This window comes from Elephas maximus, chromosome 25, assembly GCF_024166365.1.
Source record: "Elephas maximus indicus isolate mEleMax1 chromosome 25, mEleMax1 primary haplotype, whole genome shotgun sequence".
NCBI classification, from domain to species: domain Eukaryota; kingdom Metazoa; phylum Chordata; class Mammalia; order Proboscidea; family Elephantidae; genus Elephas; species Elephas maximus.
Genome location: NC_064843.1, coordinates 18,987,377 through 19,003,986, shown reverse-complemented (window position 1 = coordinate 19,003,986; position 16,610 = coordinate 18,987,377). Strand labels below are relative to the sequence as shown.

General features: G+C 51.6%; 1 protein-coding gene across 4 annotated transcripts in view; it reads right to left on the bottom strand.

The window, feature by feature from the left end:
• RIPOR3 (RIPOR family member 3) overlaps positions 1-16,610 on the bottom strand; it is an 87,249-nt gene that overhangs the window by 34,291 nt on the left and 36,348 nt on the right. For all 4 annotated transcript variants that reach the window (XM_049870077.1, XM_049870078.1, XM_049870076.1 and 1 more), the window contains one exon: positions 3,020-3,138. In XM_049870077.1, the coding sequence (XP_049726034.1) occupies positions 3,020-3,138 (119 nt within the window). The remainder of the gene's footprint in view (positions 1-3,019; positions 3,139-16,610) is intronic.

Here is a 16,610-nt window from a genome sequence, read left to right as displayed (position 1 = left end):
TCTCTGCCCTCCTAGCCCAGAGCGCTCACCACAGAATTGCAGGAGGGAGGCAGGGAGGGGCAGGGCCTGACTCTGGGCTGCAGGGGACATTTCTTATGGATGTGGGCAGTTCAGAGGCCCCGAAGGCCTGGCTGGAGGAGGGCGGCAGGCAGGACCAGCTACATAACCTGGGGGACCTTGCCTGACATAACCTGGGGGACCTTGCCTGATGGTCACAGCCAAGCACTGAACAAGCACGAGACCCTTCTGAGCAAGGGCCCAGGTCGCATGCCTGTGATGTCAGCCCTGGCTGCAGGGTCTGTAGACCCTCCCCTCCTGCCAGACACCAAAGTCCCTGCAGTGCCTCTGTGCAAACCAGAAAAGGCACCCTGCCCGTGAACCAGCTCCCCCGCCAGGGCACACAGCTTAAAGGGGTCATACCGGCTGGACGCCCTCCTTGACCAGGCAACCTGCATGACTGCACACAGCAGCCCCGATTAGGGACCCCAAGGGGCGGGGGACCCAGATAAAGCCCAGGAAGAGGCAGCTCAAAAAGCGTCAAGCCAAGAAACAGTGCCAGTCCCCGGTTGGTTTGTACTCACCCCTCCTTCTCTTCTCTCAGGTCTCAGCTTAACAGCCCTCTGTCCCATTCCCTTGTCTGATTTCCTTTGCAGCACCAGCCACCAGCAGTATGTATTGTCTGTTTATGGTTTGCTGCCCCTACAGGACTGCAGCCCAGAAGGGCGACTGGGGTTGGTTATGTTCACTGCTATGGCCGCTGAGCCTGGAACAGGGCCGGGCCAGAGGAGGTACTCCATAAATGTTTGTGGGATGAATCAGGGCTTCCTAAGGGTACTTCCAGCTGGACCATTCCAGGATTTCATCCTCAGCTGCCGCCTCTTCCTGGCAAACCTCAGACCCAGCACGAGGTGAACGTGCCAGGAGAGCGGACCGCTGGCTGGCATCTTGGGCAGGTCTGGGTGCAACCACGGGACCCTCGGGAAGGGCTTCAGGAATGGGCCAAGGAGGGGCCTGGCTGGGTCTGGGGCCCAGGAGCCCACCCCAAGGACGTGGAGTTGAAGCCAAGGCTGGAGGAAGATTAAGCAGGAGTTGGGCAGGTGGTGGGCAGATGAAGAGGAGGCGGAAGCCTGTCCCGGTGCTTTGGTGAAGTACAGGCGAAGGCCTGGAGCCTAGGGTGAAGGGTGAGGCCCCGCTGGCCATCACTAGGGGCCTCCAGGCCCTGGGAGGAGTTTGAATTGTGTTCTCTGTGGGATAAGAACCCCTGCAGGGTTTTAAGCAGGGGCGTGGCCTGTTGGGAGCTGGTTGTTGACTGGCTCACTGGCCTGGCCTGCCAGCTGGGAGCCCCACCTGACCACTCCATCTCCTCAGACAGGCAGATGTTTGGGTCTCCTCCGGATGCCAGCCCGAAACGCTGCCCCACCCCCAGCCCTGACGGCTGGCAGGTGGCTCCCCCAGGGGCTTGCTTCCCTGGACAACTAGCCAGTGGCCGGGCAGCTCCTACTCAGACAGGCTGAGGGCAGGAAGATGTGCAGGCCTGGGCTAACTCGAGCTGGCCCCCAGGAACTGAAGCCCATTTTCCTCCCAGGGACCCACCGGCAGGCAGGCCCACCAACACCTGACAAACACTCAGAGGGTCAGTGAAGACCTCTAGGCTGGGCTCTGTGGAGGCTGCTCCTCCTCACTGAACACTCCTACAAGCACCTACTGTGTGCCAGCTGCTTGCCATGACCCACCCCACTTAACCCTCATGACATCCATGTGAGGTAAGGACACTCGCCATCCCCATTTCTTCAGATGAAGAAGTCCAGGCTCAGAGAGGTGAAGTCACTTGCCCCAGGTCACAGGATAGATGACACCATTTCCCATTCTATCAAACAGGAAGAACATTCCAGCCTCACCCTGTCCCTAGGAGACCGAGTCCCAACTCTGGACCAGTTTTGCTGTGTGACCTTGGTTAAGTGGCTCCACCTCTATGAGCCTCAGTTTTCTGATCTGCCAAGTAGGAGTAATTAGCTCAGGCAGATGGACTTCAGGGACCAACTGCAGAAGCATGTGGGATGAACTGAATTACTGGGCTGAGGGCTGGGGACCATAACTCAATCGGCATAACATAGTTTATTAAGAAAATGTTCTACACACTACTTTTGTGAATGGCATCTGGGGTCTTAAAAGCATGTGAGCAGCCATCTAAGATGCTCCACTGGTCCCACCCCATCTGGAGCAAGGGAGAATGAAGAAAACCAAAGACGCAAGGGAAAGATTAGTCCAAAGGACTAATAGACCACAACTACCACAGCCTCCACCAGACGGAGTCCAGCACAAGTAGATAGTGTCTGGCTACCGCTACCAACTGCTCTGACAGGGATCACAATACCGGGTCACGGGCAGAGCTGGAGAAAAATGTAGAACAAAATTCAAATTCACAGAAGAAGACCAGACTTACTGGTCTGACAGAGACTGGAGAAACCCCAAGAGTATGGCCCCCAGGCACCCTTTTAACTCAGTGTTGATGTCACTCCTGAGGTTCACCCTTCAGCCAAAGATGAGTCAGGCCCGTAAAATAAAATGAGACTAAATGGGCACAGCAGCCTACGGACAAGGATGAGAAGGCAGGAGGGAACCGGAAAGCTGAAAGAATGGAAAAGGGGACCCAGGGTTGAGAAGGGGAGACTGTTGACATGCCGTGGGGTTGGCGACCAATGTCACAAAACAATATATGTATTAATTGTTTAATGAAAAACTAATTTGCTCTGTAAACCTTCATTTAAAGCACAATAAAAATTAATTAAAAAAAAAAAAAACAGCAGCCTGTGGGATGATACGTGGTCAGGAAAGCCTAGGTTTCTCTCAACACCAAGACTCACACACACACCCACATGCACCGCTCCCTGCTCTGGGCTGCAGGCCTGGCCTGAGAGCACCTCAGGGTGCCTGGATGGGAATAACAGAGGGAGGAGGAGGTTCGTGCCCTTCCCCGGCCCTCGAACAAGCCCCACACCCACGCAGGGGCAGAACTTACGCAATCCTCCGGCTGTGTGCACTGCTGAAGCCTGCGAAGGAGGCGCTCCGACCCACAGTCCCCACAGCCCCTGCGTCCCCAGGGGACAGGAACCGCACCCTCACCGACATGGCCGTCACCTGCAGGGAGAGGACAGAAAAGTCAGCCTCACACCACCACTCGTTCCTTACAACTTACAGATGAGAAAACTGAGGATCAGGGAGTGGCAGAAGCGGAATTTGAACCCAGGTCTCTATGTTCCACTGTCACAATGCTGCCTTCTGGAACGAGGGAGGTGGTGCCTCCTCAATCCCCGTTACTCCTCACCTGCCATAGCTACTCCTTTCTGTCAGCTCACCCAGTGCAGGCTCCCCTCTCTACAAGCCCTCTCCGAACACCTACTGTGTGCCTGCCCTCCAGGGCTCCTAGTCCCCTGAAAAACCAAACCTGTCGCTGTGGAGTCAATTCCAACTCATAGTGACCCTATAAGACAGAGTAGAACTGCCCCATGGGGTTTCCAAGGAGTGCCTAGTGAATTTGAACTGCTGACCTTTTGGTTAGCATCTGAGCTCTTAACCACTGCGCCACCAGGGCTCTCCCTAGTCCCCTGGGAGGCAGAAAACTATACAAGGAGATTTTAGGGATTTACTAATCACCTGACTTGGCCATGGAGAGGCAGCCAAGAGCTGAGGCCAACAGGCTGGGAATGAGTTAGCCAGGAAAAGGGGCAGTATGGGTGTTGGAGGCAGAGACAGCAGCACGGGGCAAGGGCCAGGAGGTGAGAGAGGACACAGTATAATCAGAAGCAGAAAGTTCAGAGGCTTAGGCAGTGGCTCAAGACGAGCTTGGAGGGGCCGGCGGAGTGTGGGTCGTGAGGGGCCTTGGTAGCCCCAGGGAGGGGTTTGGATTTGCCACTAGGGAAGAGCAACTGCGAGCCATGGGAGGGTTTGGAGGCAAACTGCTGGCATCCGCTGATCCATCTCTCTGTCTCTGATCACAGCTGCAGGGAGGCTGGCCCAGAACCCTGGCCGTCTTCTCTTTTTTCCAAACCATCTCCAGATTGGAAAAATGCCACCGTATCCCTTTGGATTATAGCCCAGCGTCTTCCAGCATGTGCAGCTGGAAAGTTCTCCTCCATATCTAGCCTAAATCTCTCCTGCTTCAGTTTCATACCTTGCCCCTCAGCCAGGGCGATGTCAATCCTGGGATTCCAGGGACCCCACTGCCTAGGCCAAACCTATGAAAGCTCCACTCCACCAACCCCCTTATGGACCTGCCCAGAACAACTTTCTCTGTTGAGCCACATCTGCCCAGTGCCCAGTCCTGCCCTCTGTTATTTTTGGGTTTTGGCATTGTATGTTTTTAAATTGTATTGTGGTAAAGTACATATAACATAAAAGTTGCCATTCTAACCATTTGTAAGTATGCATCTCAGTGACATTAGTTACATTCACAATGTTGTACAACATCAACCACCATCTCTTTACAAAACTTTTCAACACCCCAACAGAAACTCTGAACCCATAAAGCAATAGCTCCCCATTCCCTTGTCTTCCCAGCCCCTGGTAACCCCCAATCTACTTTCTGTCTCTATGCATTTGCCTCTTCTAGACATTTCAGATAAGTGGGATGTCATGGATTGAATTGTGTCCCCCAAAAAATATCTGTCAACTTAGCTGGGCCATGAGGCCCAGTATTGTGTGATTGTTCACCATTTTATGTGATTTCCCTATGCGTTGTAAATCCTATCACTATGATGAAATGAGATGGATTAGTGGCAGTTATATTGATGAGATCTACAAGATTAGATAGTGTCTTAAGCCAACCTCTTTGAGATATAAAAGAGAAAAATGGGCAGAGAGACAGGGGGACCTCATACCACCAAGAAAGCAGTGCCAGGAGCAGAGCGAGTCCCTTGGACCTGAGGTTCCTATGCTGAGATGCTCCCAGATCAAGGGAAGATTGATGGCAAGGACCTTCCTCCAGAGCTGACAGAGAAAGAAAGCCTTTCCCTGGAGCTTACACCCTGAATTTGGACTTGCAGCCTATTAAACTGTCAGGGAATGAATTTCTCTTTGTTAAAGCCATCCACTTGTGTTATTTCTGTTATAGCAGCACTAGATGACTAAGACACAGGATTATACCATATTTGTCCCTTTGTGCCTGGCTCCTTTCACTCAGCACAATGTTTCAAGTTTCATCCACCTTGCAGCATGCATCGGAACTTCTTATCTCTTTATGGCTGAATAATATTCTGTTGCAAGTGGATGCCACATTTTGTTTATCCATTCATCTGTTGATGGGTACTTGGGCTGTTTCCACTTTCTAGCTATTGTGAATAACGCTGCAATGAACACTGGTGTACAAGTATCTATTAGAGTCCCTGTTTTCCATTCCTTTGGGTATATACCCAGGAATAGAATTGCTGGTCATATGGTAAATTCCATGTTTAATTTTTTAAGGAATGGCCAAACTGTTTTCCACAGCAGCTGTATCATTTTGTATTCCCACCAGTCACACACAAGAGTTCCTGTTTCTCCACGCCCTCACAAACACTTGTTATTTTCACTTTTGTTTAAAATAGCCATCCTAGCAAGTTTAAAAGGGTAGCTCACTGTGCTTTTGCTTACCCTGTTTTTAACTTGCCCCCTCTAGGGGCTCGGCAGTCCTCGCTCTGAGCCCCCTAGCTGATGTGGGAGACCCCATAAGCCTTCCCCTCCCATATACCCTTTGTCCCTTAGCCCCATGTGCACTGCACAAAGGAGGAACATTGGAAACAAGAAAACCAGACCTGGGTTCAAATCCTGCTGTGCCACTTACTGGCCGTGGGCCTCAGTGGTCACATCTGTAAAATGCAGATTCAGAAAAGGGCCTCCCTCAGAAGCCATTGCAGGGACTCAGGCGACCATGTTCTGATGGAACATGGTGCACGAGAGACACTCAGCAAGAGTAAGTGACTCTGTGCAAGTGGCTGACCAAGACCCCAACCATGGAGGTGAGCCAGAGTGGCCTGGGCCCCAGCGACTTCCAGCCCTGAAGAAGGTGACAAACACTTGCTGTGTGGCAAGCCCTGCACCAGGGGCTGTAACTTGCTATAAACCCGCAAACAGCAACACAGTACACAGATGGGAAGTTGAGGTAGCCTCTGAACGGAGCACTGTTTACTGAGTGCCCTGCCCTAAATGCTTTAGGTAAATTATCTTATTAAACCCACACAGCCCCTTTTGGAGTAGGAGCCAGTACTAACCTAATTCGACAGATGGAGACACTGAGGTTCCGAGTGGCAGTACTCGACCAAGAAGCCCCACCTAGGAAGTTGCAGAGCCAGGTTTGATGCAGATGCAGCTCTTTTTACTGTCTGTGGTCTCACCTGGTGTCAGGGAGGTCCGCACCCGGGGAGTTCACTCCAGCCCCACGGGGAGGTCCCCACAGCGCCCCCCCCCCAACTTATGCTGTGCTGGAGCCACCTCGTATCAGCTCAGAGTCACTTATTAAATTTTCAAGAATTTTGTGAGCCGTGTGACATCATGTTGGTAGCTTGAAATCAGCCACAGTGGAGTATCTACACCATGAAAATTAGCAAAACTACAATCGGGGTTTTTTGCCTGCTGGCTGCTCAACGTTGACTAGCACACAGCTGCCTCCACCGCCGTCAGCCCAGGCTCGGGTGGCCCTGGGAACCCTCTCAAACTGCTCCACCGACCAGCCAAGGTGGGCAAGGGAATTAGGAGTGGGCAGGGAGGGGCAGCCGTCCCACTTGGATTCCCAGGTCAGTGGTCGGGATGTGGCCCTGGGGGAAGAGGCCAAAGTCAGCAGAGACGGAAACAGACTGACCAACAGACTGACCGGAGGAGCTCGGTGCTGGAGACGGCTCCCCCTGCCCCTTCCCACGCCACCCTCTGTCCCCCCATTGTATTCCCCACCTCAGCCGCCACCCACCCCTGCCATCTGGGGTATTCCTGGAGTTTCACGCAGCGTACTGGTGAGGAAGGACAGTGCAGAACAGCCCCTCCCGCCACCTTCCAGGCAGTTCACTGAAAACAAACCCACCATTTCCCTGCTGGGCTATGAGAGGAGGGAGAAGTGGGGAGAGGAACTAGGCTTTGGTTCAGCCTCTCGATGTGCCAGGACCTAACTGCAGGTATATTGCTGACGACAATGCTGTGAGGCTCAGTGGCCCACTTTTCCGAGCAGGAAAGAGAGGCTCTGGGGGTGAAGAGACTGGCTCAGTGACCCTCATTTTATAACTGAGGTCTGGCTCTCTCCTGCACGCCAGCTGCCACACAAGAATTGACTTCCTGGCTCACCCTCATCTTCCAGATTGAAGTACAGATGTCACCTCCCCCGGGAAGCCTTCCTGGACTTCCCCGGGGCTGTGTCAGAAAACTCCCCTGGGCACCCACAGCCCCCTGACTCCTTTTAGTTATAGCGGACTGAGTGGTAATTTGTCTGTTGTTCCCAGGACACTGGGCGCTCCCTGTGGACAGGAGCCTGTTGTGTTCTTCTCTGGTACATGGAAGACTCGAAACACGTATTTATGGAATGAAAGAACAGTGAATGAGAGGCTGAGGCTGCTTCCCCCACCTCACCAGGCCCAAGATGCAGGCAGTGAAATAATAACAATGGCAGCAGCAGCAGTGATAATAACCACTATGTGCTAGACTCTAAGGCAGAGGTCAGCAAATGTTTTCTCTAAAGAGCCAGACGGTAAATATTTTTGCCTTTGCACCGGAAGTCTCTCCTTCTGTCATAACTACTCAACTCCACCATTTAAGAACAAAAGCAGCCACAGGTGTTATGTAAACGGTGGGCATGGCTGTGTTTCAATAAAACTTTATTTACAAATGCTGCAGCTATTGACTGATGATGAGGAGCCAGCACTCTATTACATGCTCCAGACCAAAAAAAACAAACCCGTTGCCACTGAGTCAATTTTGACTCATAGCAACCCTATAGGACAGAGTATAACTGCCCCACAGGGTTCCCAAGAAGCACCCGATGGAATCGCACTGCCGATTTTTTTGGTAGCAGCCATAGCTCTTAACCACTGCGCCACCAGGGTTTCCTACTACCTTCTCCAAGGGAATAAAAATTCATTGAATTCTAACACCCTACAAGGCAGATTATCCCCATTTTGCACATAAAGCAACTGAGGCTCAGAGAGAGGAAATGACTTATCCAGTCACACAGGTAGAAAATGTCAGAACCAGGATTTTAACGTGGGCATGTCGGACTCTAAAGCCTGGTCCCATAACGCTAGGCTGCACTTGCCTCCCCAGGGGCTGTGCCAAGGGGACACACACATAAACCTCCCAGGAACTAGACCCAGGCTGGGGGTAGGGGACCTCAGTCCCTTCACCACGGAAGAAGGTTTGTGGAGGGACCTGCTAAACTAGAAAGGTAGCAATGGGGGGGCGGGGGGCGGGGGGTAAGAGGTGGCTGAGAAAAATCAAGCCCCATGCCTTGCAGGCTTCAGGACCTGGGAGCCCAGGTCACTGACTGCCCTTCTGGGCTAGCCAGCCATTCCTAGACAGCACAACTGCTGGAAGAGGCAGCTTCCAGCCAGCAGCGCCCCCTCCTGGCTCAGCCCTGCGGAGCTGATCATTCATTGACTCTTAGGCTGACCCAGCTGGGTTTCTTGTGAAACCTGGCCTCCCTGGAGCATAAGGGATGGGAGAGCCAGGGTGAGACCCTGAGTATCTGTCACCTGTGACCAAGGGTGGTATTCATAACGGCTAATCACTGGCACAGCAAGGGGCACTGACCACTTAGAACAGAGGAATAGGGTCTTGAAGTCTTTGCCCCCAAAAGTGGCAGGGGTTAACTCTTTAGCTGCTGGGTTGCACGCAGGTTTAGGAAGTCCCTGGAGAGGCAGAGGGTAATGGGGAGGGATGCTCTGGGGGCTCAGGGAAGCCCTGGGCAGCTGTCACCCTGCAGGCTGTGGAAGACAGGTCAGAAACCCCACCAGACCCCTGGGCAGAGAAGGGAGGGACAGAAGTCATGCAGCTAGCAAACCTTCCTCAGCAGACAGGTCACCTCTCCCACTCCGAGTCCCTCGCTGCCTCTCTGGGCTGGTGCCTGGGGCAGTACTCGCTTAGACCCGCTGCTTGGACCCAGCTGGAGAGGGCAGGTGGGCAGGCCAACCAAGGAGCCTCTCAGACAGTCAGCTGCTCCGCCGACACCGGAGCTGTCCCAGGCCTCTTCCCTGAGCGTGGCCCGAGGAAGCAAAGCCCATTCCTGCTAAATCTGTCCTGCTCACCGCTGGCCCGGTCTGACCTGCGGCTGCTCCTCCCGCCAGCCAGAAGGAACCTGCAATTTCACCTCATTTGGAGGTGAAGCTTCTAAATTTAATGTCATGGGCTTTCGAGGCTGGGTGGCTTTTATGCCTGAGTCCCTCACTTAGGGCTCTTTTTTATCCGCTCAAATGCCAGTCAGGGCTTAATTTGCTTACAGGAGTTTCCAAAATTGCTCCTTTGGTTTAGCATGAAAGGAAGTGGCAAAATAGCCCAGGATGAGGAATGTGAGTTTATGTATAAGAGGGAGTGATGTCTAAGGAGCCTGACCTGCTAACTAGGCTCTCTGCACCCTGGGCTGAGAAAGCACGGAGCCCACTCCCTCTTCTCACCCTGGTGAGACCAAACTCAGAGCCACCCAGGTCACACGACTTGCCTGGATCACCCAGAGGTGAAAAGCAGAGCCAGGAGAAGGATCCAAGTTCCTGCCTCCCTGCCTACCCGCCCAGCCTGCACCACGCCGCCTTCTCCCTGCTCCAAGGCTGGCGTCTACTTTAAGCCTTGGCACAGGCTGTGCCCTCTGCCTGCAACACCTTTCCCAGGCCTTCCCATGCTACTCCCTTGGCCTCAAGGGCTCAGCTCCAAGGCTACTCCTCGAGAAGCCCTTCCTGACCCCCTAGATAAGATCCTCCAGAGAACTTATCACCTGTCCCCTTGTTAATTGTCTGTGTCCTCCACAGCAATCTCAGCTCCACAGGGTGTATCTTGCTCATGGCTATATGCCCAGAACCTCAACAGGTAGCATTGCTGTTGTGGTGTTAGTTGACTGGCCCCTTACTCATGGTGACCCCATGTACAACAGAATAAATGCTTCCTGGTCCTGCGCCCTCCCCATAATTGTTTGTGGGTCAAACTGTTGTGATCCACAGTGTTTTCACTGGCTGATTTTCGGAAGTAGATCTCCAGGCCTTTCTTCCTAGTCTGCCTTAGTCTGGAAGCTCCGTTGAAGCCTGTTCAGCATCATGTTGTTGTTAGGTCGGTTCCGACTCATAGTGACCCCATGTACCACAGAACAAAACACTGCCCGGTCCTGCACCATCCTCACAATCGTTATGCTCGAGTCCATTGCTGCAGCCACTGCGTCAATCCATTTTGTTGAGGGTCTTCCTCTTTTCCACTGACCCTGTACTTTACCAAGCATGATGTCCTTCTCCAGGGATGATCTCTCCTGAAAACATGTCCAAAGTATGTAAGACGCAGTCTCGCCATCCTTGCTTCTAAGTTGCACTTCTTCTAAGACAGATATGTTTGTTCTTTTGGCAGTCCATGGCATATTCGAAGTGCTTTGCCAACACCACAATTCAAAGGCGTCAATTCTTCTCTGGTCTTCCTTATTCGTTGTCCAGCTTTCACATACTTATGAGGAGGCTGAAACTTCAAGGTGACATCTTTGCTTTCAGCGTCATTAAAAAAAAAAAACCCACTGCCATCGAGTCAATTCCAACTCATAGTGACTCTATAGGACAGAGTAGAACTACCCCATGGAGTCTCCAAGGAGCGCCTGGTGGATTCTAACTGCCGACCTTTTGGTTAGCAGCTGTAGCACTTAACCACTACCGCACCAGGGTTTCCTGCAGCATCATAGTGACACACAAACCTCTACTGACGGATGGGTGGTGGCTGCATATAAGCTGTATTGGCCAAAAATCAAGCGTGGATCTTCCGCATGGAAGGCAAGAATTCTACCACTGAGCCACCACTAGCCCCCACCAAGCAGGAGGTTCTCAATAAACATTGGTTAATTAAGTTGATTGGCTGAATGAAGGAATGACTGAGGGACACCTTCTCAGAGTTGTGTAAGGATGGCACAGGACCAGGCAGCGTTTCATTCTGTTGTACGTGGGGTCACTATGAATCAGAACCGACTCGACAGCACCTAACAATGACAACAAGCCTTCCTTAAAGCAAACTGTGTTCTGTTTAACTTTTTTTTAAGTATTTAAATGAAGAGAGTGATGAATTTAAAAGAAACTTGGTGTAAGGAGGCAGATAGAAGCCCCTGCTCACAGTAGCCCACATTACTGGGTCCTGCTGCCCAGCTCTGCAGCCTCCCAGGACCACCCTAGAAGAGTTGAAGCCAGTAGCAGGATGCCCTTGGTGTGCCTCTGCAGACTGCCGCCCGGCTGATGGGCAGAGCACCAGATGAGCAGAGGGCCCTGGCTTTTGTTTGAGAAGAACAAACAGCTCCTTGGGGAGCCCCAACTGTCTCCCAGGATGGCAGGGTGGACGGAAGTTTCCTGACACCCAATCTTTCAAAGCCAGGCATGGGAGTGGAGATCGGGGAGGCCCCTACCCTGTAGTTATCACACAATACACAGCACTCTTCCCCCTTCCTGCCCAGGCCAGGGAGATGTTTAGGTCCTACTCCAGCCTTTGACATCTTTAAGAACTGCTGGCCCACATGAGCAGACAGATAGGTAGGTTGGAGCCTCTCGTTGAACTTCACGGCACACCCGCGTCTCTTTCACCTCCTTGAGGTGCAAGCTCAAATGGACAAGGGTTAGGGGCAGGTTAAATAGTCCATAGCCCAGTTATACGGTGACTTATGAGTAATATGGCCACTATGAATATGATTTTGAGGAATAGTTACTGATTTATTTTTATTGATAAAAGAAAATATTCAAAATAAGATATAGTAAAAAGAGCCAGATGTAAAACGATATACAATATGAGCTCAGGTTTATTTTTGAAGCAATACAAATGCTGTGATGGACAAGTATTCCTCCATAATTACAAAAAAATATTCATTTGAAGAAAAAAAACAAACTGAGACCCAGAGAGGTCAATTAAGTTGTCATGGGTTGCACAGTAATTAAACTTGGAAGCGGGCTCTTCCTGTTCTCCAATGTAGGCAATTGCTTTTCTAGATGACCTGGGATCAGAGACTAAACTTTTTTTTTTTTTTTTTAAGGGCCACAAAGCTTGTTTCCACCCCCGGCTAACTCCAGTGGGGTTTTACAAGGTAAAGATGATTCACGAATTTTTGTGAGGCATCCAGAGGGTGTTTTAATTGAAATGGCCCCTCACCACCTACATACTTCCACCAGCCCTGGCTGAGGCCGCCAGGAGGTACCTTATAGAGGCAAGCAACTCTGGAGAAAGAGCCTCCTGAGGCCGCTGTGGGGTGGGCGTGTGTGTGGGTACAAGGCAGGCAGGTGGGCAGCTGAGCCTGTCCATAGGTGGATGGAAGATAAACGTGGGGGTTGGGGATGGAAGCTGAGCCTCTGAAAAGCGTTTGTGGAGCTTCTGAATTCCCTCCGAAATGCTGCCCCCACCCTGGTCTCCAACTGGCTCCCAGGAATAAAGATGGAGCCAGGGCAGATAGCGGAAGAGAAGGAGAGAGTAGGGTGCAGAGAAACCCTCATGGCCTTGGGTTCATGGGAGGAAGGAAATAGACGACATCGTCCCTGTTCCACCAAATGCCTCTGTTTGATTGTCAAAAACCGATAACAATAATAATGACAACCAACACTTACACACCAGCACTCCCTACCTGCCAGGGACTGTTCTAAGAATGAACTCAGTTAATTCTTACAACGTATCCCAGCTGGTACCCAAAACCTGGTCTCGAGCCTGCACGATAACCCATTAATTGGCCCCCCTTCTATGCACTGCCCCCCACTGAGCACTGGGCACCCAGCATCTTGTTCACTCTCACAGCACCCCACTAAGGGGCTCCCCCATCTGTGTGCTGCCCCCCACTGGAGCACTGGGTACCTAGCATCTCGCTCACTCCCACAGCTTCTGACTGAGGTAGGTGCTGTTACCATGCCCATTTCACAGACCAGGAAACTGAGGTTTATAGGATAAAGTGGCTAGAACCACTAAGTGGCAGCATTATACCTTCAGTAATTCACCTGAAGATGCTTGCGCATAGGCGGTGTGTTGAGGATGTGTGCTCATCTCATCTATGTGCCAGGAGTGATGAGGTTTCACCGGAAGCACCCCCGTCAGGAGTCCTCAAGCAGAAATGGCGAAGAGAGCAGCTCTCAGCCTCAGCACTGTCGGCATTTGGGGCCAGGTCATTCTCTGCTGTGGGGACTGTCCCATGCATTGTAGGATGTTCAGCAGCATCCCTGGCCTCTACCCACTAGATTCCAGTAGCATGCCCTTCCCCATCCCCCAGTTTCGACAACCAAAAATGTCTCCCGACATTGCCCAGCGTCCCCTGGGGGGCTGTATTTGACTGATTGCCCTCTGTCCTGGACCAGGCTATTTTCATTTACATTTTCCTGATTCCTAACGAGACGAAGCGTATTTCCAAATGTTTCTCGTCTTTAGAACTTCCTCTCTGGGACTTGCCAATGGATATTCTCTTGTCCAGCAACTGTCTGCCTTTTTCCTATTGATTCCTGGGAGCCATTTATAAAGCCTGAATGGTAATACTTTGTTCTGTCTCAGCTCTGTTGCTCATTGTTCAACACGTTCTTACTGGGTGTGTGTGTGTCTGTGTGCGTGTCTCTGTGTGTGTTTGTGATACAAGCTTCAAATATTTATGTGGCCAGATCTGTCAATATTTTCCTTCAGGTCTCAGATTTTGCAACCTGCTATCTCTACCCCCAAGCTTAAGTTTCTAAACTGTTGATTACTAGCTTCCTGGAAGAGAATTTTATCTTCCCAGGAGACTGGAAAGTTCTCAGGGGCATGCCTCTTCCTGGCCTTTGTAGGGGGCCTTGGGCAAGAGGTTTCTTTGTCTGCTCTGCTTCTCAGAAGTGCCATGAAGCTGAGTCCGTAGGTGGTGCGAGCGGTTAACACACTTGGCTGCTAACCGAAAGGTTGGAGGTGCGAGTCCACCCAGAGACACCTTGGCAGAAAGGCCTGGTGATAAACTTCAGAAAAAAAAACCCTATGGAGCACAGCTCTACTCTGATACACGTGGGGTCGCCCTGAGTCAGAGTCAACTTGACGGCAATTGGTCTTGGTTGGTCCCCTCCCTTCCACCTCCGTCTCCACCACCACCACCAGGGACCAAACCCATCACCACTCACCTCCTCGCTGGTCTCCCCACCTCCACTCTTGCCCTCTGCCCCCACCTCCTAGCCACAGGGATCTTTTAACAATGTCCATCAGCTTATGTTACACCCACCCGGGCCCACCCCACACCCGCCCCAGTCAGTGGCTTCTTGGAGCTTTTAGACTAAAATCTCGTCTCCTCCCCACACCCACAATTCCCCAAATGACCTGGCCGTGCCTGATCCTCTGCCCTCACTTTACACCATGGAGCCCTCGGCCCTCCGGCCGCATGCCCCGCCAGCTTCCTCGGGGCCTTGGCACTGCAGTTCCGCTGCCTGGAATTCTCCCCCGATGTGTCAATAGCCAGGGCCATCTCATGATGCAGGTCTCAGTGTCGGCACCTTCTCTAGTGTCACCCCTCTGCCAACAGGCGTTCCCATACTCTGCCAGTGGTATAAATCGGTCTAATCTCTACGAAGAGCAATTCCCAAACAAAAAACATATCAGAAACCTAAATGCACATATCCTCTAACCTAGCAATTCCACTTTTTGGACTGCATCCCACAGATACACATCCGAGTGCACAAAACAACGTATATTTAAGAACATTCATTACAGTGCTGCTTGTAATAGCAGAAGACAGGGGAACAACCTACATGGTCACCAAGGGGGACTGGTTAAAGATAGTAACACCTTCAGCCAGTGGAATACTATGCAGCCAGTTAAAAGGCGGCAGCTGTGTGTGAAGTGGCATGGAACATACATTACTAAGTAAAAAACGCAAAATGTAAAATTGCATGTTAATATTCTAGTATTTGTGCTTTTAAACAATGCCTACAAGAGCCCCAGACAAGGACACAAAAGAAACTGTAACAAGATTGCCTCTAGAGAGGGGAGCTGCAATGGCTGGGGCAGCAGAGAGGAGACCAAGTTTTTTTTTTAAACTGTTTTCTCCCATATCGGGGTGTAATTTATGTACAATAAAATGCACAGATTTAAAGCGGATAGTTCAAACAGTTCGGACGAAACAGTTCGGACAAACATATCCACTTGTGATACCACCACCTCAAACATTTCCATCACTCCAGGGACTTCCCTTTGCCTCTTTGAGTCAGTCTCCCAAGCCCTCAGCCTCCCCGTCTGGGTAACCACTGTTCTGATTTCTCTCCCAACAGATTCCTTTTTTCCTGTTCTAGAACCCCGTGGGAGACAGTTTTCACTTTATACCTTTGTGCTGTGCATGTGGGGTTCTCATTCTACAATGAGTAATGCTCCCTCCCTCTCACCCCAGGTGCGCACTCACCCACCACTCCAGTTTATTTTCTTCGCAGCCCTCCTAGCATGCTCTGATGTGACCTGGTCTTTTCGTGTGTTCCGGGTCTAACTGCCCTGGTCACAACAAACCTTCAAACAGAGCCGACTGGGGTGATAAGAATACTAATCACTAAGGTATTGTCAACAAGTGTTTACTGAGCACCTACTATGTACCAGTTGGAGCTTTACACAGGTTATCTTGTTTAATCCTCACAATCACCTCGTGAGGTGGCACCTGCATGTCACAGATAAGGAAGCTGAGGCTCAGAGAGGGAAATCATTTGCTAAAAGTCACACAGAGGTTGGATGGTGGGGTCAAGATTTGAACTCAGGTCCACGGCACTTCAAAGCCCTGCTCATTGCCCCTAGACTACCCAGATGCCTTCCTTCACTGTAACCTCATACTTGCCAGCAGCATCCTAGCTGGCAGCCGGTCCCTGAGGAGGCTCCTTCGCAGAGTTGGGGAAGAATTCATCCCTGTGTCATAGAGGCATGGGGGGCGCAGAGAGAGGCACTTGCCCCAGGTGCAAGTCCCAGGGGGGTGCCAGATGAAGCTCAGAATGACATTCAGAGGCACCACAAATACGAAAGGCACTTGATTGGGCAGCAGACAAGAGGGGGGAAGGCGTCTCTGCTGCTGCCTCTCCGCTCTCAATGTCTATTTATCTTGAAATTGGGGGAGTACGCAACTTAATGACTGTCCCTGGGCACCCGAGGACATCGCTACACCCCTGCGGTGTCAGTACAAGCTGGACTTCCAGGAGTGCTGTAGAATGGAAGAGCTTTAAGAACCTTGGTCTTCCCATCCTACAGGGACCGAGGCAAGCCCCAGAGGGGAGGAGGCAGGGCTGCCACCCCTACCCCGCCCCAGGATCCTGGGTCAGTGGCTGTGTTTTCTTCACATGAGCCTCGGAAGAGAAACGCTGTTGACTCCCCAGCGGCCAGAGAGAAAAGGTCTGAAGGGGCTCTCCTCTCAAGGGCCCATCCAATACAGGAAGTTACTACAGACAGGGCCTTGAATTTAGACTCTGGTGTTATCTCAGTATCTTCAA